Source organism: Pan paniscus, chromosome 2 (assembly GCF_029289425.2).
Source record: "Pan paniscus chromosome 2, NHGRI_mPanPan1-v2.0_pri, whole genome shotgun sequence".
Classification (NCBI taxonomy): Eukaryota; Metazoa; Chordata; class Mammalia; order Primates; family Hominidae; genus Pan; species Pan paniscus.
In genome coordinates, this window is record NC_085926.1 from 162,956,207 (window position 1) to 162,980,807 (window position 24,601).

Below are 24,601 nucleotides of genomic sequence, written 5' to 3' on the forward strand. Positions count from 1 at the left end.
ACACCCCAATGGAATAAAATCAGAAATAAATAACAAGAATAACTTTGGAAGCTATATGAAAACATGAAAATTAAACAATATGCTCCTGAATGACCATTGGGTCAATGAATAAATTTAGGAAAAAATTTACAAATGTTTTTAAGACGAATGATAATGGAAACACAATGTACCAAAGTCTATGGGATAAAATGAAAGCAGTGCTAAGGGGAAAAATTATAGCAGTAAGTACCTACATCAAAAAAGTTGAAAAACTTTAAATAAACAACCTAATCATATGTCTTAAAGAACTAGAAAAGCAAGAGCAAACCAAACCCTAAATTAGTAGAAGGAAAGAAAAAATGATCAGAGAAGAAATACATGAAATTGAAAAACAAACAGTACAAAAGAGCAATGAAATGAAAAGTTGGTTTTTTGAAAATATAAACAAAATCAACTAACCTTTAGCTAGACTAAGAAAAAAAGCAAGGCCCAAATAAACAAAATCAGTGATTGAAAAGGAGACATTACAACAGATAACATAGAAATGTAAATAATTTTTAGAGGCTACTATGAGCAGCTATATGCCAATAAATTGGAATACCTAGAAGAAATGCATAAATTCCTAAACACATACAATCTACTAAGATTAAACCATGAAGAAATTTATCTGGTATATCTTTACATTTTGCATGACTTCTTATAAGAACTGTTTTATAAATTCTTGGAATAGTTTCTTTGTCTAATATTTTTCTCCACAATTAAAATATAAAATTCAGACTTGAAAGCAGACATACACACACACACACACACACACACACACACACACACATGCACATCCACAGAAACTTTATTATTTCAGAGAAGAAAATTTGAGCAACACATTTTTAATAAATATCATATTCTACCTCTCCAATAATTGGTGTACTTCCATCTGACTCATTTATCCACACATGTTGTGTGTTTCCCCTCTCATAGGTTGCATATGTTGTTCCATTGGCACGTCGACCTATGGAAATTGCAGGGTCCTAATAATAGAAAGAAGAAACTGCAAAATCTATTAACTTACACATGTGTAAACACTAAAAATGTATTAAGGTATAATTGATTATTACCAAGATGATGACATATTTCTGTCCATGGTCATGCAAATCTTGCACAAATTGAGGGAGTCCGTTAAATGCAACTTGATCATAAGTAAAGTCTTTCTTGTCTTCCATGTAGTCAATATCAGTGACCTGTGTATCCTGAAAGTTAGAAGATTATATTTCAATACATAGTACTGAAAGAGCTCTCTAATCAGGTCAATCTTTAACTCCATTGAACGTGTATTATAAACATAACCCTTAAAAAATAAATGAACGTCCATCCTTTTCATTTCACTAAAGAAGCAATTGCACTGTTTGTAAACTGGTTTTTCTAATTATTAAGTACAAAAGCATTAAGTGATTATTCATATTTGTCAGTGATAATGACTAGAATGCATTGTTTTTATATACATGGATTTCAACATACAAAAATCAAAAATACACTTTTCAGAAAATTTTTAAAAAATATATAGATTCTAAAATTAAGGTCTTTTAAAAACTAAATATGATTTTGTTTACAGTGGAATATGTATTCTGTTCTAGTATAACTAACAATTGATTCTTCAAAAGCATAAATTTGTACTTTCAGGAGGCAAGGGCATTACATATGAGATAAAATATACTTTACAATTAAAAGGCAGCCTCGTAATTATATTATATAATGTATATAGTAGATATTCCTGACAATTTCCTACAGTTCTTATTATGTGACAATATTTAACTCGATATATATTCCCACGGACCCTTCATTCTACTTACAAATGGTATGCCAGCTTCCCGGTTTCTCCTTACCACTTCTTTCACTACATCTAGTGACTTATAATTCCAGCGACTTAGTTGGAATCCAAGATTCCAATATGCTGGCATTGCTGGTAGTCCAACAAGCTTAAAGTAAATGAGCATGTAATTAGTTTGAATAGAAATAAATTTATTTAGCATTAATAACCAAGGTTAATGTGCCTCTTATTTTCTTATATCTCTAAAATTCATTTAAGTTTATATAATTTAAACAAACATTTAGTGTTACCTGGATTCTAAACAATTTCCTATTCTATTTGAATGTGTTATGAAATTTTTAACAAGTTTATGTCTTGTACTTCACGTTTTAGTTTGTGTTTAAAAATTAGAAAGTGTAGCATATCAGAAAGTAGCATTTGCCAAGATATGTTTTGTCTATTGTAGAAAGTTAAATAAGATAATACAAGAAAAGCAACAAATAAACAACAAAAGGGAAAATTTTCCACCACACTCCTATTTTCTATTACAAGTCACCATACAAGAAAAACAGAAAAGATGTTTAAAAGTACAGAATTTCTGTTTCCTTACATTTTGGCAGTTATCTATCTCCTGGTTTGCAAAAATGTTAATAAAATATATGTTCTGCAATGCTCCCACCCAGTTATTGCATAGGCTCTTTCTTATTCACATGCAGTGCCTCAGCTTCATTTCTTCCTCCTGGGGACAAATGGATCGCCATCTCTTCCTATTTCTGTAATGGCCCAAGCAATCTCAGTGCAAGAGAATATCAGTGTCACATTACAACAGATGATATAATTTTGCACATGGAAATTTGGATGTAACTGGTGTTTATTTTTAACCAGTTAGGTTATATATGATGCATAATCATACTCAACATAATAAATTTTCTTTGGTTTAGGCTTTTATATACATATCATATATATAATATATATATTAAATACATATATATTATATATATTAAATACATATATATATTGGATCCATGATTTCTCCATGATACATATGTAAAAAGTTACTAGGTAACAATCAAAAAGAAATTAATTACTCATGTTGGGTTATTATTTTCTATTCAAATGAAATACTAAACTTATTTCAAACTTGATATCAAATAAACCTGATATCAAATAAAGCTCTCAAGAATTAGTATGTTTTAAACTATACTCCTAAACACCATATGTTCCATAGAATTAAAGATTTAGACATGTGATTGAAATTTCTTCTCATATATGTGTGAAGAATCAACATATATGTTGACATAAATTTTTTCTCATATATATGTGAAGAATCAACATGTATGTAACAATACTCTTTTTGAAATAGTTTGACATTCTGCTGACTTTACTTAACATGTGGGAGATAGCTATACCAACTTATGTTTGACAATTGGAATATCAAAGAGTGTTGTTTCTCTCTCTTGTTCATGTGATAACCACACACAAAGTCTATATGTAGGCCAGCCTAGAACTGTAATTATGATTTTATATTACAGATATTGTAAATTTTCTGTGCTTCTTTTCTAAATTTTACATTTATAAACATGAATTTGGGAATGATTAGACATTGTAAATGATTAAACTGCAAAAAACCTTAGCTGCTCTCATTTCAGCTTTTTGGATCCTAATTTAAATTTTTTTTATAGTAATCAATTATCTTTTGAGATCATTTTTGCAAATGGGAATTTTATGTCAAAAGGTATATCAAGAAAATAAGATTTTTAAAATAAGCATAATCTTAAAATCTTAAACCAATGAAAATAATTTTCTTTTCCATTGTAACACCAGGAATCATATATATCAACAGTTAGAAGAGAGAAATTACATGAAAGTTTTAGAATCATCTTCAGTGTAGGTCCTGGGTTCCCCACCTCTCTAAAGCCCATATTGGGCTCAGGTATACAAGATGTTACTTAATATGTAAATAAGAGTTGCTTAGATAGTAACTGGAGATGTAAAGTTTCAGGCTAGGTTTCAAACTCAACCTTCTGAAGTCCCCAGGATAAGAGCCAATTTTCCTGGAGTTTACCTGCTATGAATTTATGGCTAGATTCATTGGTCTTCTCACAACTCAGTTACCTCTAGGATTTTGACCAAAAGGATATATGACCTACACATTTATTGCCTATCCTCAGTGTTAAATAAGATAGTTCCTTTTGCTTTATTCCATCAGATAAAGTCATGAATAAGTAAATATATAATATTCAACATCTCAATGAATTCCAATTCTTGAACTCAGCTGCCTAGAGGTAAGAAATTTTGAATTCAGAAACATAGATACTTGAGTATATGTAGAGTTCTTTGTATAGGGGAAAAAAAAAACACCCAGCTGCATCTTAAATATGATAAGATTTTCAAAAACATTTAGCTAAGAGGCCCCTACTATGTAAAATAAAGTCATCTAAATATGTGGTCATGTTAGATGAAATAAAAGTATGCAGAAAAAATTTTATAAAATAGACCTGAAACACACCTGTTGATACTGTTGAACTACTTGTTCTGGTGTATCTCCTAGAAGGATGTAAAAATCCAGAATGCCACCGGTAACTCTATATGTTACTATTGGAGTAGGCTGGATAAAAATCTCTGCAAAATAAAATTGGTAAACTTATATGTAAATAGTGAAAAGGATTATAGTAGTTAATTGCAAAGTCCACTTAAATTAATTTGTATTAACTACATTATTTTACAATATGTTTAAATAATTAAGAAATAATGAAATATTGAATGCAGGAATAACATAGGAAAAAAGTAAAACGCCAACATGTCTGAGGCTTATAATAAAATATCCCAGCTATTTTCTTTCACAGATGGTGGCAAAAGCTCCCCTGGATATTGTGTTGCAAAGGGTTAGTTGCAAAGGATTAGTTCTCTGGCAACCAAAAGATTTTTCTCTAAAACTGCATTTTTAATTAGTCATTTAAATTGAAGATTATCTGAAAGATCAAATTATCACATATTAATTTCTAAAAGACAAAATGTCAAAAGTTTTAATTTAACTTTTCTAAATATAAGACACAGTAACTGGCTGGAAAACCATGTAATAAACTGATCCTGCTGAAATGTGATTAATTTCTTTAATTTTTTGTTATCACCAATTCACCTATTAGATACTACACTCATAATATTAAAAAATAAAATACTACATTATATGAATTATGATAAACTAAAAAAAATACTGTTTTTTCTACTTCCATAGACATCTTTTTTTGTTTGCATTTGTAGTGGCATGTTTACTTATCTCGACAAATGAGATTGTGGGAATGAAAACGCCCATTGGCATGGATGTGTTTCGATATTCCTTTGAAAGGAAAATAGGGTGCCTGAATACCACAGCATAGCATACTCTCCCCAAAATAGATGTGCTGGCATGCAAAAATTGATTTTGTCTTTAATTTCAAAATCTTCTTATAATAATGTCACATGTTAATATTAACTATAATAGAGTTTACTCTCACATACAATATGAATGATTGAAATAAAGAGAGCAGTTAAAACATTTCAAGTGAAATCTATAAATATATTATCAAATGAATTATTCTTACCCATTGCATTGCTATTCATTAAAAAAACACCGAATGACTTTCCAGATGTATCTTCAATACACATAAAGAATGTTTGATGGCCGTATAAATTATTATTATTCTATAAGGCAAGAATTTGAAAATACGATTTTCAAATATATTTAAAACAAAAATATTATATATTTTCTATGCTCTTCATGAATTAATTTGTTGCTATAATTTACTTCTCCTGTTTCTACACAAATTGTCTTCACTATGTGTACCAGTGAAACATTATAGGTAAAACAAAAAACTTCAAACTTTTTAACATTATTAATATAGTAATGTATAAAATATATAACATATATAATACTATTAATATGTTACTTAACTGTCCTGTTTCATTTTAATTACATTAATTTTAATAACTTATGCCCAGGTGGGTGGATCATGAGATAGGAGATTGAAACCATCCTGGCTAACACGATGAAACCCTGTTTCTACTAAAAATACAAAAAATTAGCTGGGGGTGGTGACACGCACCTGTAATCCCAGCTACTCAGGAGGCTCAGGCAGGAGAATCGCTTGAACCCAAGAGGCGGAAGTCGCAGTGATTTGAGATAGCGTCACTGCACTCCAGCCTAGGTGACAGAGCGAGACTCCATCTCAAAAATAAATAAATAAAGGCCGGGCGCGGTGGCTCACGCCTGTAATCCCAGCACTTTGGGAGGCGTGAACCCGGGAGGCGGAGCTTGCAGTGAGCCGAGATGGCGCCACTGCACTCCAGCCTGGGCGACAGAGCAAGACTCCGTCTCAAAAATAAATAAATAAATAAATAAATAAATAAATAAATAAATAAATAAATAAAATAAAAAATAAAAATAAATAAAAATAATAACTTAGTCATGATAAGGTAATGGCATGTTTATCAGTTAGGCCCATGTATGCCCAAGGTACTGCAGGAGTTTCCAAAATGATATGTACCCTAATAAAAATTTAGTAGTCTGTTTCTTGAGAGCTGATGAAGAGCTGACATGATAGAGACAAACTGGAAATACACTGATATGATGAAAGGAAAAAGACTTCCTGACTAATTAGATATGGATTTTTAAAGGATTTTTAAAGGAAAGGATGTATGGAAATTAGCTCTGACAGTCTCACTCTGGTGTTGATTATAGATAGTGATGCTGCAAACAGAGATTAGTAAAATTTATTAATAATTCTGTACCAAATGAAACTCTTTAAAACAACTACTCACTGGTTTATCTTTGATATAGAAATAGCATTGCCATTTAAAAAGAAATAACTGACAAACGTTTGACCCAAATCCATCATGAATCAAAAATATTTTTTTAAAGTTATGATGTTTGGTCTCAAAAATCTCACATTTTTGAGCAACAAACATAGAAACAAACATATACAGGAATAATACACTAATAGGATTATTATACTAAGTCAAGTATAAAGATAAAGACTAAGTCCTTATGGGAGAGTTTGGGAGAAGTTCTTATGAGATAAAATTTTCGTTGAGTGCTGAATGATATATGAGTGATAAAGAACATTAAGTTTCCGTACTTACCAAAAAAACAAACTGTGCAAAGATTTGAAGTTATGGAAAATGACCATATATTATAGAACCGTAAGAAGGACAGAGATGCGTGAGATAATATCTGGTAGATAGGCAGACATTGTATTATATGAAGACATGTAAAACAGTGTTTGGAATTATTCTAGTGCAATGGCTAGCCATTGATGGATATAAGTACAAGGTGAGTGAAAAAGGAATAATAAAATACGATCATGAGAGTCAAAATAAAACATTTATAAACTGGAAATCCTGTGAAAACGTTTACAAAATCTGTTAGTCACTGAGTCAATTTAGAACCTATCAATTGTCCCTCCCAAGCTAAACAAGCTTCTGTATTGGTATCAGTGACATTGAAATAGTTTAGTTGATCAGTTAAAATAAATGTTGTTTTCAAATATGCTAAGATTATCATCTGCTGCAATATAATGATTTTATTTATAACAAGAAAAATAATTTCTTACATCACCAGGAAGTTGGTCTCGAGTAAAAATTGGCCATGTTTTCCAGGATAAATCATGACGAAATCTCTTATGAACCTGTTCTCCAATACCATAAATATAATCACTTGGAAGACGGGTTGAGAGCTGCAAGTACTGGTCAGAGTACACTAAGGGACCAATGCTGGTGTCAAACCTGCACCATAAAAGAAATAAAGAAATAATCTAATATATATATATATATATAAAAATATATATATATATAAATATATATATATATAAATATATATATATATATATAAAAATAAAAAAAATGTTCTACCAGATACAGGTTTATGTTAACATAATCCAGAATATTTCATTTTAAACATGCCAGTGGTTAGCTTTGGTCACTTCTTAGAAACACACAAATTACACCATAAAATAAATTTGTTCACTGCATCAACACAATTTTTGCCAATATCTTTCACATCCATTTCTTTACTTTTCATCACAAGTTCAAAGCATAACTACCATTATCAGTCACATTTCAAAGATGACACAAACCGGGATAATTAATTGATGTTTTTAGGGGTCACAAACTGGTAGGCAGGAGAGCCAAGTTTCAAACACAATTCTGCTTGCTCTAGGTACTAGATTTTAAAATACAGTATTTTACTGGCTTCCACACTTAAATTTAAGTTTGAAAGCATTTTTCCCCCAAAAAGTTTTATGTGTTATGCAGATGAAATATGTACTACAAGAAATGCTAAATGATGTTTATGATTTTTATGCTTTTATTTTTATTGACAATTAGTCATTGCATATACAGTCAGCCCTCCATATCTGTGAGTTCTGAATTCATGGATTCAACCAACCAGAGATGGAAACTATTTAAGAGGAAAGAAAAGAATGGTGCATCTATACTGAACATATACAGACTTATTTTTCTTGTCATTCTTCACTAAACAATATAGTATAAAAACTCTTTATGTATAATTTACATTGTATTCATTATTATAAGTAATCTAGAAATGATTTAAGTATACAAGAAGATGTGCATAGTTTATATGCAAATATTATACAATTTTATATAAGGAACTTGAGCATCCATGGATTTTGGTATACTCAGTGGGGGAGCGGGGATTATCCTGAAAGCAGTCTCCCATGGATACTGAGGGAGGTCTGTATTAATGGGAGACAATATGATGTTTTGATGTACATTATTTGATGATAAAACTAATTAACATATCCACCACACCACATACTTTTTACCACACATTTAGAATTTATAGTAGTCTCTTAGTACTTTTGCAATATATATTAAATTATTATTTTATTATTAACTATAGTCATCATGTTGATTGGTCTCAAAAACATGTTGTTTCTGTCTAATCCTTTGACCAACATCTCCCCCATTCTCCTCCACTCCCAGCCTCTGGAAACCATAATTCTACTTTCTGCTTCTATGGTCTCAACATGTTTTAGATTCAACATATAAGGGAGATCATACAGTATTTGTCTTTTTGTGCCTGGCTTATTTCACATGGCATTTAATATTTTTATGATTTAACACAAAGTCATAAACAAAAGTACTAAGATACATTTAATAAGAGTAATTGCTGAGATTTAATCTTGACAATTGCTTTATTAACAATTCTTGGGGATACAAGAGCATTTATCTTGAAACCATTCCTAGGAAATTACCAAATCTCTTGCACCTACACCCCTCATACAATCATAATGAAGGTGTTCATTCTATATTGGATTCTACATATATATAAATTATTTTAATATTAATATGGGAAATAACTCCTCTTTGGTCTTTGAATAGTAACTGTCTGATTCTACAAATCGGCAACAAAATACGATAAATATAAGGGGGAAAGACACAAGAGCTATTCTAGGTATGTACAAATATATGCAAGGCTAGGGTTGCATTAGTGAAGCTCTCCACCTTCATCTTTGTTCAACCTTTATTTGTAGATTCTAATTTATGTTCCAGTATCTTTCATCCACAAGAAACCAAACTCCTTTATCACCGTAATTTTTATAAACCTATCCACCTACCCTCTTTTGGGAGGAAATTTATTTCTACTGAAAATGTCTTGAAATTAAGACTTTCCAATTCTATAATAATAGAATAAACTTATATAATTGTAAAATAATACACTTACAAAGTTTTACCATTGCTTTTCCTAATAACTTGGATGCTAAATGGGTTTTGGGCAACCTTCACATCATACAATGTATCAGAAACTGTGGGTCCAGTAAACTCTTGTACATACTGATGAGGAACTTCATATCTTCTATTATTTGGATCAGTAATCTGGAAAGATTTAAGCAAGGTAGCATTACTTGATTCTAAACTATTATTTAATATCCCAATTCTGAATTATTAAATGCAAGTTCCAAATAAAAAATAACGTGGTGATTAGTTTCATAGAAGAGTATTAATTCAGAACCTTAATTTTAATATTTTTGAAGGGCTATGCACAGATAAAGTATATAAATTTTAAACAAATACAAGAATTATTTGGTTATGAAGTATTATGTATAAAATTAAGTACAGATTTTTATTGACTGATATAAAAATGACAGTATTACCAAATATTGATTACAGAATATTAGACCTTTGTGAATTTAATCAATCTCAATGCTTTTCAGTGTTTGGGTCCTTATATAACTATATAAAGATAAGAATCTTACCCATAAAGATAAGAAATTTTGTTTAAAAAAATTTATAGAAACTAAACAGAAGCACTGAAATAAAGCAGAATCACTGAGAAAAAGAAAAATTTAGTTCCAGTGAAATTATTGCTAAAAAGGTGATATACAAAGAATTTGGTGCTGTTTTTACTTCCAAATCCAAAATATTTATACTAGTAAACTACATGCTAAAAAAAAGAATCATAGTTTTTAAAATCATGAATAAAATTTATAATCAGTGAAAGTATTATGTTGCATGTATACGACACTAACACTTTTCTCAAATTAAATTTTAGATTAATCTTCTATCATAGCCTGTAGTTTAAATAATAAAAATTTTCAAATGTTTCTTGAGAATGTTTATTTTCTTCAAGGCATTAAGCTAAATATTTTACATGAACGATATTATTTAAAGCCTCCAAAAATAAGTGCAGAGCACACTATTATTATTCGTATGTTACATTTGCATAAACAATTTGAGAGAAGTGCAGTTTAATTAATTCTTTGCCTTGGAATAAATATTTCTCAAGAGAGAAAATGTATTTGTAGGATGAAAGGTGTGTTCATCAAATGTCTCACTGAAAGCCCCAGCTCCCGGGTTCTCGCCATTCTCCTGCCTCAGCCTCCCGAGTAGCTGGGATTACAGGCGCCCGCCAGCACGCCTGGCTAATTTTTCGTGTTTTTAATAGAGACGAGGTTTCACCCTGTTAGCCAGGATGGTCTCCATCTCCTGACCTCGTGATCCGCCCACCTCGGCTTCCCAAAGTGCTGGTATTACAGGCGTGAGCCACCGCGCCCAGCCCATCAAATGTCTTTTAGTATTAAATCTTTGGAAACCTTAAAAACCGAACCTTGAACCGGAAACGATTGGGTGTCTGATTTTGAGTTGTGAAGAGAACACTGTTGATGTCATTTCCAAATAGTGTAGGTGAAGGTATCCTGTTTAATTTGGCTTCAACTCCTTAAAGAATAAAAAAAGCTGCCATGAGTGACTTGATTTATAATGTTAACAAAAATTATTAAATATATTTATGTTATTGTATTTACCACAAATGAGTACTTTTTAAATTTGTTACAATCATGCAAAAATAAGGAATTTGAACATTCTCAGGAACATATTTCTTATTTGATTCTATTTAAGGTATTTTTCCACATTTTCGCTCCAGTTAGAATATATCTTATTGAATCATTATAACAGAGGACTTCTTACCAATACTTGTTGTTGTCATGTCTTGAACGTTATAACCATGATTATCAACGAAGAAGCACCAAGGAATAAGAGAGTCATTCCACGGCCTCCAGCAGCAGCCTCTCTGTGCACAAATTCCCTGATAAAATATTTTTAAAGGAATTATATCATTACTACTATTATCAGATGTCCCAGTCTCTATTTTTCCAAGGAATGAATATTTTAAAATAATCTAATTTTTTCAAATGTATAATATGCCAAAATAGCATTTGCTCTTTTGTTTCTTCTACCTGGAAGAAATACAAGTATTTAATAAATTGAATTAATTACACCCTGTCAGAAATTTATGACCTGAGATGTGATTATTAAAATCACGTATCTATACAAATTTTTGTAAGCTCATGTATTTTAAAGGAACCTGATCTCTAAGTAATTATAATTTATTCTGTTGTCATGGTATTGACATGGAAGAACTGAAATATTTATTTTGTACTAATTATGTATCAAGCTGAAATTTAAACTAGGAGGATGAAAATATGGCCCTGAATTTAAACCCACTTAAAATGTGTAAGGGATTTAATTCTACCTACTTACTAGTTCATATTTAATTATTTAAACTATCTTAACTAGTTTATGTGCCAGGTATCACAAGTAGTTGCTGCAATAGCATTCAATTAATAAAGCAAAATACTAAATTCTCAGTAATTTTTTTAACCATATGGAAATACTATCTGAAGTGAAAGAAAAATTATAAATGTTTATTTATAAATAGTTTAGCAAAATAGTGATGCTATGCATGAATAGCAGTATAATTATAAATCTATGTAAATTTAATAGTGTGACACACTTTCATAATTTGAAAAATTGTAGGATTTTCCCCTTTGCTTACTTTCCATGAAAATAAGTTTTTAAAAGCCTCCATTTTAATCAGCTGAAAGTGTGCACTAACCTTTCTCCTATTTTATCCTCAAATTAAAATGGTATCAGATACAGACACACACACACGCATATAATATATATAGTATATGTACTATATATTTATATATTTTATATAATATTTAAATAGATAAGTATATGGGATATATGTATATTTATTATATGTAAAATATATTTTGATATATTTGTTTATATATTAAAGCATATATTATATATAAAATATGTTTATATAGAATAAAAATACACAGTTTTATTTTTATGTATAATAAATATACATATATGATTATATACATATATAATTATATGTATATATACATATATTATATATATAAAATCTCTCTAAACACCATATATATATGTGTATGTTTGAGTATGTATTTATATATTCATACCCAAACACACATATACACATATACATTGCAAACTGGGGTACAATTGGATCTAATAACTTATCAGAGTCTAAAGTGTGTGCAACTTTTGATCAGGCAATTTTATCTCCAATTATCTAACCTGTAGAAATACCTAGCAATACAAAGAGACAATTCCACAAAAAAAAATTATTTACAGCAGTCTCTATGAAAGATTTGTATATAAAACTCTAAATACATTTATATAAATACATCTATAAAACACACAAGGGTGCTAAGTTTAAAAAATAAAAGGAAAGAAATAAGCACACTATAATCACAATTTACATAATTAAAAATATATAGTAAAATAGGCTTACGTTAATTTCCTGAAAATATGCCATATTAGTTTCCTATGTCTTTCATAACAACCATGGAAAAGGTGACTTAAAGCAACAGAAATTTACTCTCTCACCATACTGGAGGTTGTAAGTCCTAACTCAAGGTGTCAGCAGAGCCATGCTGCCTCCAAAGGCTTCACAAAATAATTCTCCCTTGTCTCTCTCTAGCTTCTAGTGGCTCCTGGCAATCCTTGGCATTCCTTGGCTTATAGGCGCATTTTTCCAATTTTTGCTTCCATTTCACAGGGCTTTCTTCCCTGTCTGTCTCTGTGTGTGGTTCCTTCCTCTTATAAGGACATTAGTCATTCGACGCAAGGCCCAAATTAATTTACTACGACTACATCTTAACTAATTGCTTCTGGAAAACTATATTCCCAGATAAGCTCATATTCTGTGATTCCAAGTAGACACGAATTTTTGGAAAACATTATTTAACCTACTACATATACACTCCAATATATTAATTAAAAATGTATCTCCCTGTTGTTGCTTTCAAAATATTAGTAATTTTAATTTATCTTGCGAAGATTTTGATACTTGCTATTTATGTTTAGTTGGTCTTCCTATTTTTCAGGGTTTTAGGCATTTTCCTCATTATTTTTAATTTCTCATCTAATTATTTTCCTTTTGCCTTCATTTGACACAGTTAAACTCTAGCAAATAAAAGTATAATAAATTTATCATATTTTAACATATTTTATCATATATATGTATATACAATTATAAGTGATTATATAGTAAATGTAATAATTTCATATGTAATAATATATGTGTATTCAATATGTAGATATATATATTCACTGTATTATGCCCCCGAAATTCATATGTTGAAGCTCTAACCCCCAATGTGAAGGTATTTGGAGATAGGTCCTTTCAGGGGTTAATTAAGTTTAAATAAGGATATAAGGGTGGGGCCCTAATTCATTAGGACTGGTGTCCTTATAAGAAGAGGAAAAGACAGCAAAGATCTCTTTCTCTCTGTGCACGAAGAGGAAATACTATGTGAGGATAAAATGAGAAGGAAGCTGTCTACAAGCGAGAAAGAGAGGCCTCACTAGAAACCAACCTTGATGACACCTTGTTCTTGGACATCTAGCTTCCAAGACTGTGAGAAAATAATTGATATTGTTTAAGCTGCCCATTCTGTGGAATTTTGTTATGGCAGCCCGAGCTAATGCACTTTGCATGGAATTATGGCTGTTACTTAGGTAACCATTTGATTATTCCATATTTTGTCATCATTGTGCAATAAGTAAACATGCCCTTTCTAACATACAATAAACATGCCATTTCTAGTATACAATAATTTATACAGTAAGTTTAATATAACCAATTTTCCAATATTTAACAATCATGATCTATCCTCATGTATATGAAAACCTAAGATAAATCTTTTTTTTTAAATTAAGGAAATTTTTAGAAAATCGTTGCTTTAACCAACTTCAATCTCTACCACTGCATTTGGAACAAATAATATTTAGTCAGATGGAATGCTTCTCAAATATTTAAAAGAGTAAGTGTATATATTTAAGATGATAAATAATTGCTTTAGTTGATCCGTTAAGATGGTGGAAAATTAACATTTGAAGTATTTTAAAGAATCTTTAGGGTATTTAATGAAAAGTACTATTAAAGATACATAGCTGTAAATAACAACAACAACAACAAAAAAAACCCTGAGTGACAAAGTTTGAATAAAAATCATATTTGAAAATTGCAACATCTCCAAAAGCAAAAAAAAAGGCAAATATTTAGGCCCGTTTTCTAATTTCAGGTAGATTTCATTTTTCATTCCTTTATGATTTATTTTTTAAATCCATTTCCTATAATAGAAAAATGCTACCTTGAAAATTCATCTACTTAGAAAATTATGACATGCTAGTTAAAGAACAGTGACTACTGAGTTCGTGAAACATGAGCTCACATTGAAATTTGCATACCACTGTTCTAATTCCAGTTTTGCCTGTAAACTAGCAAAGTGACACTGGAATATTAATTTAGCCTTGAAAAACAGTCTAAGCTTCCATATAAATCCAAAACTTTATGAATAAGATACCATTTAAATGATAATCTCTTTAAAATCATTTTGTTAACTTGCACTTTTCCTAGTTAAAAATGTCAAGAAAACACTCAAATTCTTTTGAGATATACTAAGTTAAACTTTTAAAACTGTAAGTTGTCTTTTTATAAATAACAAGCATAAATATATTGGCTGAAGTTTAACTTGCTTACTTCACAAATATAGTTTATTTCACACTGAAAACATTCTTCAGCAATCTAACAGTTTAGGTTGACACTAAAGACTAATATTAGGCAAGAAAAATGTAAACCACTGACTTTCAAATATTGTTTCCCTATAAGACCTTCAAAACCCATATTGTTCCTAATAGAATTCTATGTTCAGCTTCAATCATTGCTCTCTCTCTCTCTCTGTCTCTTTCCCCCTCTCTCTCTCTTTCGAGACGGAGTCTCGCTCTGTCACCCAGGCTGGAGTACAGTGACGCGATCTCTGCCCACTGCAAGGTTACTTAACCTAAGAAGGTTAAGTAAAGAGAATATCTGGCCACTTTCCTCAGTGTATCTCAGTAAATACTATGTTATTTAGCTCTTCTATCAGCAGGTAAGCTATAGGATCTATTATTTGTAATGTTACTCAAAGGAAAATCTCATCTCTTTCAATTTTTTTTCAAATTAATTAGAAAATTACATGCTTACTATGATGTAGGGAAGATAGAATAGGGACAAAATAAATGTTATAGTTTATTCCGTTAATTTGTGTGTGGTAAGGTGGAGTGGAGAAGGTGACATTTGTAATTGCATATCATATTTGCAAATGCAAATATTTGCAAAATGTCAATATATAGAGTCAGCCCTCTGCATCTGTGGATACAACAAACTGTGGATCAAAAATATTTCAAGGAACAAAAAATATCAACATGGTAATAAAAATAATGTAAATAAAAAACAATACATTATAACAATTATTTGTATAGCATTTACATGGTATTAGAGTTATAAATACTCTACAGATGATTTAAAGTATACAGGAGAATGTGCATAGGTTATATGCAAATACTGCCATTTTATATGAGAGATTTGAACATCTGCATATTTTGGTATCCTCAGAAGTCCTGAAACCAATTCCCCGAGGATACCCATGAAGGAGTGTACATATACACCCACACACAATGACTTTTATTCCCACACAGGTTTGTGGGAAAAAAAAGGAAGAGTGAACTTGGGTTACATGAATCCAATTGGTTACTCCTAATTTTCTCCATTTTCTCTTCTTCACTTCTAATTGCTAAATTAAAAACAATTAATAATTTTCATAAAATGAGTATCATTTTGTTTTCCACAGATACTTCTTAATGCTATCATTACAAATACTCTACTGGAACATATAAACTCCCTCCTAAATGTTCTATATTATCAAAGGTATACTTTCTTCAAGAAGTAGATTTGAGATGACAGAATTTCATGAAGATTTATAAAATTAACTATAACTTGTTAAATATGGATGAATATTAACTTGTTAATTTAAATTGAGCAGAGATAAAGGAAAGCAAGGCCAGTAACTTCTATTATCTATCATTTTTAATAGGAAGCTATAATAAAATGATAAATTCAGCCTAATTTATGTCTAGACCTTTATTAAATAAGATCAATCCAATATTCAGCAATTATCTTAATATAATAATGTATATAGTCATTAAAAATATTAAAGACTTTTGCTGCAGACCTCTGTTGGGAATTGTTCTGGAATGCAGTTTATTCTCACATTGACAGGATCATTTAACACATTTGGACATTTTCCTGAATCAGGATTTGTAGTCACACGATTAGTAGCTGGAGTTGAAGTAGAATCACTAATTTCTGGGGGAGGAAAAAACTCAATAAAATAAAACATGACATTAAATTAATTTTCTCAGAATTATCAAGTAATAAGTACTTTTTGAAAGAATACATGAATTCATATAAAATGAAAATTTTAAAATAAATTTTGCATTTAAAAAGACCCACAAATTCAAGCACTAGTCATCAAAAGGAAAAGATCCAATCATACTTTTAAAATTGACAGTGTAGAATCCTATTGACTGTTTCTGCAGAAATACAAAATATATTTACAAAAGGACTTGGTGTAGATTCAGAAGGTAACAAAATATACATTCATACTGTATTTACAACTTGTATTTTATAGCTGAAGAAAGAAGATGGAGCAATATGAGTTATGAAAAACATATAGAGAAGGTGAGAAGAAATTAGAGAAGAGGAAAGTAGGTGAAAGTTATTCAAATTATCCCTTGCAAGGGAATAATTTGATAGGTAAAGTAGAGAAAGCTGGAATAGCGAAGAATGGTAGATACCAACGCCATATAAATAACATTCCAGCAATGAGATATCATTAAAATATATTGCTTCATAATACAGTAAGCTCTCAGTTTCTGGAAGTAGGTAAAACAAAAGATTAACAGGAATAGGAAATGCTAACTGTAGTCTAGAAGATAATGTGTAACATCCTTTACAATGCTGATTTGCTCAAGAGAGAATAATGAAGAGATTCAGCATTCCGTATGTACCAACTCTAAATTAGAATTAAAATATTCAGAAAAAGATAATTAAACTATCCAAGTCTTTTTTCAACTTTCCTCTACCTGCCTTTCTCATACAACCTCTCTCTCTCCTTAAAATAAAATCTAACCAGAACAAAGAATATTTGCTAAAATCCTTATTTCCTTTGCAAGTGTGTGAAGGCTGGAGCAAAAACCCAGGTTTTCCCACTAATGAGATGATGCTCACACCAGTAGGCGATTATTCCACCTTACATTAACGATTTGATCCCTTTGCCTCTTTGCTCTTTGTCAAGTAGCTAGGGAAGGCAATTAATGTCAAAGCACATGGATTCCTTAATTACAATAGCTCATCATTGAAATAAATGGAATATAATGAATAGAAAAAGTTGAAGTAATTGTGTAACTTACCCTGGATTTTTCTATGAGTGTTTCATCTTACACAGATTATTTTTTAAAACCTATAACTATTGTGGAGTAACTTCCTCCTAACTTCACGATAATGTAGCCATGCTTTTAATGTACTACTTACCATCAACAGCAGGTGTTTTAGTTGCTAAAACAACAATTAAGGCAATAGCTATTATAGTAACTATGACAAAGAGGACAATCAGAGAGATTTCCAATCCACTAAATTTCTTTCTTGCCATCTAAAAACAGAAAAGAATATATATTTAAAATGTAAAATATATAACTATAATAAACCACCAACAATTCTCATGAAATTACATATTCTTTTTTTACTAAGTATAATGCAGAGTTGAAGACAGCACTTACATAAAATCCTAAATTAAGCACCTACTTAATAATATATTAAGCATGTACTTAATAACCTGAAACTTATACTGATATAAAATGTAAGCAACACATGCAATTTAAAGTAAAAGGAATGAATTACTGATGCACATTACAGTAGTAGTAGTACACTAAGATGAAAATACAGATGGAAAAAAAGATCTTCAAGTAGGTGTGTCTTGCCTTCTCATTTAGAGCATTTTGCAAGGCAAAGGCTTCCACTTGCACTGTTTCTCAATTCTCACAACAATTCTATGAAGGAAATAGTTATTCGCATTTTACTGATCAGGAACTTAAAGCTTAACAAAGAATAAGTTATAGTTCAAAGTTAAAAACTTCAGTTTTTTTCTTGAACTCTCCTCTCTCTAATTCCAACACAACTTTCCACAATATTGTCGAAAAGAACATAAATACATATATTTGATAGAATAGTATATATTTGGGAGTTGCTACTCTGTTTAAAAATCTTTTGAATTTTCACCAAGTTCCTTCATCAAACAGCAGCAAATGAGATATACAAAACTCTTATATCAAAAATACATATTTATTATTAAATGACATTATACTTTTGAGGTAGCATATGGAAGATACCCAAATGTAGACAGGAAAGAACACATCTCCAATAATTATCTGAAAGCATATTTGTTTAATTTAATTTTGACCACATATATCTTATTTTTCTTAGTTCTCAAGTTTCCATGGATTATCTGTATTCTATGATTTTAGTATAAATCTTAATTCAAAGACATATACCAAAGTAGAACTTAGAATTACTACAGTAAGTGCTTTAAAAAATTATTGGGTTTAAAATCACGGTTTGTTTGTTTTTTTTTTTTTTGGTCTCACAATGGTCCCTGTTCTGTAACTATGTCAACTCATGTACCCAGTTGTCCCAACCTAAACACTTTTTTTCCTTCTTCCATATGTTTTACAACATTCAATCATTCAATAAGTCCATTTGACTTTATCTTCAAAGTATTTTTAGAATTATGCCTTCATTTTATCCCCAGCACCACAGCATAATTTTTAGATAACATATTGCCTTCATACCTGCTGTTCAATTTCAATCCCTCCCCATCCACTCTTCTAGGTGAATTCTAAATTTTGCTCAATTCAAATGCCATGGTGAGTTCCTTACCACTCTGAGGCACAGTTAATCTATCCTTTCTTCATTTACCATAGCATATTAAATGTCCATTGCAATTATTTATGTATATGTTAATTTCCTCAATTAGATCGTTACATTCTTGTTAGCAAAAATTATAAAAGTAGTCAGAGACTAATATTAAGTAAGCAAAAACTTAATTTTTTAGTATAGCTTATAAATGAATATCTGCAGATTAGCATTTATTCTTAGTATACAATTTTCTGTTCCAGATATGTAAGCTCTTTATTGCATCAGTAATTTTCAAAGAAAATGAATGTAAAGTAAACAGAGCAACAGGTAACATACAAAGCTGTTTGAAAAATGAAGCCCAGTCGCGTGATGTTATGTTGAGAAATGACAAAGTTACATTTAGTGTACAACTTTAAATAAGTGTAAATCTCATTTGAAGTGATAACCTACTTTGCTACCAAGAAGTCAATAATGAGAATTGTGCTTTCCTTTTTGGTAAGGGAAGTCTTAAAAAATGCATTTTTGTCATGAAACAAACTCTCCTTTGTCTAGAAAAATCAAAACAAAATTTAAAACAATTGCTTAAAATTACTGTGATAAAAAAATATGATCCCTGTAATTTTGGATTACAGTAATTTTAAGCAACTCTTCTTGGAAAATATATATTGATACCCTTTCTCTGCATATTTATTATGAAGATGAATAATACTTTATTGTATAACAACTTGATGAATGATCTTTAAAAGGGCAGCTATAAAACAGTAATGTTTTATAAATGTAGCATTCTATTTTATATAGATTTTCTTAAAATATATTTAAGCATACTTTATTATTCATCTATTTTTCAAAATCTTAATCAGTACTCATTTTTTTTCATATAGAGTCATTAAAGAAAACTTGCTATGAGTCCACCTAAGTCTTACAAAAGTTATAATGAAGAGTTGGGCCAAAAAAAATCCTGTATTTAAAAAAAAATTAGAAATATTTTTTCCTGTTTAATACAAGGTACTACATATTTCAAATGGCAACTTAAAATATATGATATTGCTATTTTAGCCTAGTGCAGATAGACGGGAATACTGCTAACACAAATTAAGAAAAAATATAATTAGTTCAAAACATAAAAATAACAAAAAACTTATGAGCCATAGACTTACCTTATTTCATAGCCTGTTCTCTTTGCTATGTTGTACCAGACTTGGATAAGGCTGCCAAAATAATGATCAAGGAAAGCTGCTTAGGTATATATTGACCTACTCATAAAGTTTTATTGCACCCTCACCAGCCTATCAGTATTTAATAATCTTCTGCTCAACATACAATTGTTAAAAGCCTTAACCCTGAAAGTAGTTTACATAAATGTTTCTCTCTGGGAATCTAAGTTAATTAGTAATTGTACTGTCAGATACTCTTCGATTTCTCAAAGCTGTGAACTATTAATATCTTAAGAACATAAAAGTAGTTCTTTCTATTTTTTCTCCTTTCAAAATCATATTTATTTTATATTTGGATTTTGTTATAATAACTATTTTGTCTCATTATGTGCAATTTAGATCCTCACTGGAAAGTAGAAACATATTTGAAAGACAGAATCTGTGAAAAATTTTCAGGATATAACAATTAGAAGATAATATTTTATAAAAAGTAATGATTAAATAAAAATTATTCCCTGTATCTTGTCTTCGAACTTAAGGTTGAAAAAGTGACCAAATCCTTAAGTATAAAACATAAAGTAGAGGTGCCCAGATCAGTAATTTAGAGATAAAATCAACATTTTTATCTATTTATTTACCACAGATAGCACTCATTGAATTATAAAAAATCATATTGTAAACCTTCTCATTTCATGTAGTAAAATGTATAAAATTAATTACACTACTGGTTTAAGCTAGCATAATGTTTAAAAGCAATGGATTTGATATAATAAATTTGGATATAAATGCTGGCTGTACTATGCTTACCTGAGAAATTGTGGGCAAAATACTACCTATAAAATCACTAAGAGAATTATATGAGCTAATATTGCTTAATTATTATTGACCCCAATTTGACTCTGAAATTGTCAGAGTCTAAGCCTTGCATACCATCTGGATACTATCTTTTCAACAAAATATATATTAAAATAATGTGTTTGCATAAAGTAGAGCAATTAGTTTTTGAAGCAAACTAAATATGAGTCTAAAAAGAAAATTTAAAAAAAGTATGCATAGATTGTTGTAAGACTCAGTAGCTATATAAAGGAGAAATTTCAGTATATAAAATCAGTTATATAGCAAAAAGTTTAAAATCAGTCCAGAATGATCTAAATAGGAAAAATATAATAAAACTTTTGAGTGATTTACTCTCTATTCATATGCCACATTATTTTATATGTGTAAAATCTCACTAAATGAACTCAAAGCTCCTAGAACCAATAGGCAAGCAAAGCAAGGTCACAGGATATAAGGTCAACATACAAAGATCAATCATGATCCTACATAATAGCAAGGAAGAATTGGAAACTGAAACTAAAATATAGATATAGACAGAGATATAAGTTGATGGATAGCTAGATTATCAATTAGAATAGCACCAAAAAATGTTTATGAAAAAGTTAAAGATTTTAAAAATTGAGAGATATGCCATATTCATAGACTGCAAAACTCAGTATTAAGCTGCCAGTTTGCCACTATTAGATCTACACATAAAATATAATCTAAATCAAAACTCCATGAAGTAAATATAGACAAGCTGATTGTAAATTTTGTATACCAATTTGTATAACAGCTTTATTGATAATTTCCCCAAACTGGAAACAACAAAAGTGTCTGTAAACTCTGGCATATCCATACAATAGCAAACTACTCAGTGATGAAAAGTTATAAACTACTGATTTATGCAACAACATTGATAAATCTTATATTTCAGATCAATTGTTTTCCCTTTAATTTTAGTTTTCTGATAGATTCAAGAGAAATAGTTAACAAGTTGTCTTTTTATTTCTTCCTTTAAAAGTGAGAGCAAAGATTCTTTCCAGCTTTCCACATCTTTGAATTGAAACGATAAGCCTCTGTCAAGTTTTAACTAGTCCTCCTTTACATGTTCCTTTATTTATAGAAATATTTCAAGTAACAGCTTTTGTTCTCTCCAGTTAAAAACTTTGTGTGATTTTCATGCTGCTAAAAAGACACATGCACACGTATGTTTATTGCGGCACTATTCACAATAGCAAAGACTTGGAACCAACCCAAATGTCCATCAATGATAGACTGGATTAAGAAAATGTGGCACATATACACCATGGAATACTATGCAGCCATAAAAAGGATGAGTTCATGTCCTTTGTAGGGACATGGATGAAGCTAGAAACCATCATTCTCAGCCAACTATCGCAAGGACAAAAAACCAAACACTGCATATTCTCACTCATAGGTGGGAATTGAACAATGAGAACACTTGGACACAGGAAGGGGAACATCGCACACTGGGGCCTGTCATGAGGTGGAGGAAGGGGGGAGGGATAGCATTGGGAGATATACCTAATGTAAATGACTAGTTAATGGGTGCAGCACGTCAACATGGCACATGTATCCATATGTAACAAACCTGCACATTGTGCACATGTACTAGAACTTAAAGTATAATTTAAAAAAAGTCTTAAAGAAACAGACAGAAAAAAAAACTTTGTGTGATTTTGAATTTGTGTACCTTCTATTTCGTATCTTTATCTCCCTGTCATGTCGACAAACTGGCCTTTGTTTTAAGCAATTACTTCTGCCACCCTAGCTCTGGTTCCAACAATGAACCTCAATCAATAGAATAAGGTGTTCAAAAAATGCTTAGAAGGTAAATTCAGATAAAAATCACAAAATAAATGTATTCAATTATAAGCATAAGGAAGTTATGTACAGTAATTAAAAAGGCGTTTTAACTTAAAACATATCATTTTATTTAAAAACAAATATAAATTCTTAAAATTTCAATTATGAATATAAAGTTGTCCAAAAACTTTAAAACTTTATAAGCAAAATGACCCCCAAATTGGAGTTGGATAGTCAGCAGGCAGGATGAGTTGTGAACACCAAAAGTGAATCATAACTGGTGATTGACACCTAGTGTAATTAAAACAGATTAATGTTCAACTACTCTCTTTAGGGAGTATTATGTACTTTGTCTCTGAAATGTGCATGTCAGAATTTCAAACATATGGTAGTTAAATCATGGACGTCTACAGTAGTTAAATCATGGACCTCAAATATGCACCTTAGGTTAAAAGTTACACGATTTAATATACTAGTTTTATATGTTACTTGCCACCAGGATGCAACAAAAAGACAAAAATTGAATTTTCACAGCGCTAATGCAGAGATATTTCAAAATATTAAATAATAAAAAATGTTCTGCTTCTTTTAGAGGCCTGTGAAAAAACTAGAAGGAAAACAGCCACATGGCAAGAGAAGAAGGAATGGAAGAAGGCTCTGGGAGGTGTTGAATTTGTTTGAATTCTTTCTCCTAGAAGACAGAAGCAGGTGCAATAGAACACAAATATAAAAAGGGAAGCCAAGGTTCCTGTCCGGGTCATAAAAAATATTGGATACAAAAGATTTTAGAAGAAGAAGGAGAAGACAAAGCCAGGGGCAAGACACCAGAACCATTGGAAAGACCAAAAGATGGAGAGTTACGTGAAGAGCTTCCAGAAAATAGGACATATACAAGTGGTGGTATTCCAGTCTTACACACAGATGCATAGATAAATAAATAACATCACACATTTGCTAATAAATAGCACAGATGACTTTTTAGATGTATCTCTAGATGTAACGATTCTTAGAAGCTTCATATCCAAATTTCCAGATATCTTCAACAGTCTAAAGTAGAACTCTTTACCAGCTCCATCAAGACAATTCTTTATCTAGCTCTATCTCAATTGATATCTTTACATCTCCCCAAGCAACGTGAGCTCAAGACTTTTAATTCCTTTTTGTTAAGTGTTATACATTGACACTTAATTCTGCAAGTGCTCTTCCTCAGTGTCTCATACGTAATTCTATTTACTTTGCTGCTACTGGTATAACAATTACATTATTGTAATTGTTTCCTAACTGGTCTCCCAAACTCCAGTTATTCAACTTTTCTCTTTTCTCTAAAGTAAATCCACCCACCTCTCACCACAAAATAATTCAACTCATATTCCCAGTGCAGTAGTCCAATGATACTTAATGCCTGGAGGCGGA

General features: G+C 30.4%; 1 protein-coding gene across 1 annotated transcript in view; it reads right to left on the reverse strand.

The window, feature by feature from the left end:
- SI (sucrase-isomaltase) overlaps positions 1 to 20,609 on the reverse strand; it is a 99,815-nt gene extending 79,206 nt beyond the window's left edge. The window contains exons 1-12 of the mRNA XM_003817701.4: positions 20,546 to 20,609; positions 18,009 to 18,126; positions 16,648 to 16,781; positions 11,243 to 11,360; positions 10,884 to 10,993; positions 9,501 to 9,652; positions 7,369 to 7,540; positions 5,362 to 5,461; positions 4,290 to 4,402; positions 1,824 to 1,949; positions 1,092 to 1,223; positions 885 to 1,004 (exon numbers count right to left, since the gene is read on the reverse strand). Of these exons, the coding sequence (XP_003817749.2) occupies positions 885 to 1,004; positions 1,092 to 1,223; positions 1,824 to 1,949; positions 4,290 to 4,402; positions 5,362 to 5,461; positions 7,369 to 7,540; positions 9,501 to 9,652; positions 10,884 to 10,993; positions 11,243 to 11,360; positions 16,648 to 16,781; positions 18,009 to 18,126 (1,395 nt within the window). The 5' untranslated portion in view covers positions 20,546 to 20,609. The remainder of the gene's footprint in view (positions 1 to 884; positions 1,005 to 1,091; positions 1,224 to 1,823; positions 1,950 to 4,289; positions 4,403 to 5,361; positions 5,462 to 7,368; positions 7,541 to 9,500; positions 9,653 to 10,883; positions 10,994 to 11,242; positions 11,361 to 16,647; positions 16,782 to 18,008; positions 18,127 to 20,545) is intronic.
- Between the last annotated feature and the right edge of the window lie 3,992 nt (positions 20,610 to 24,601).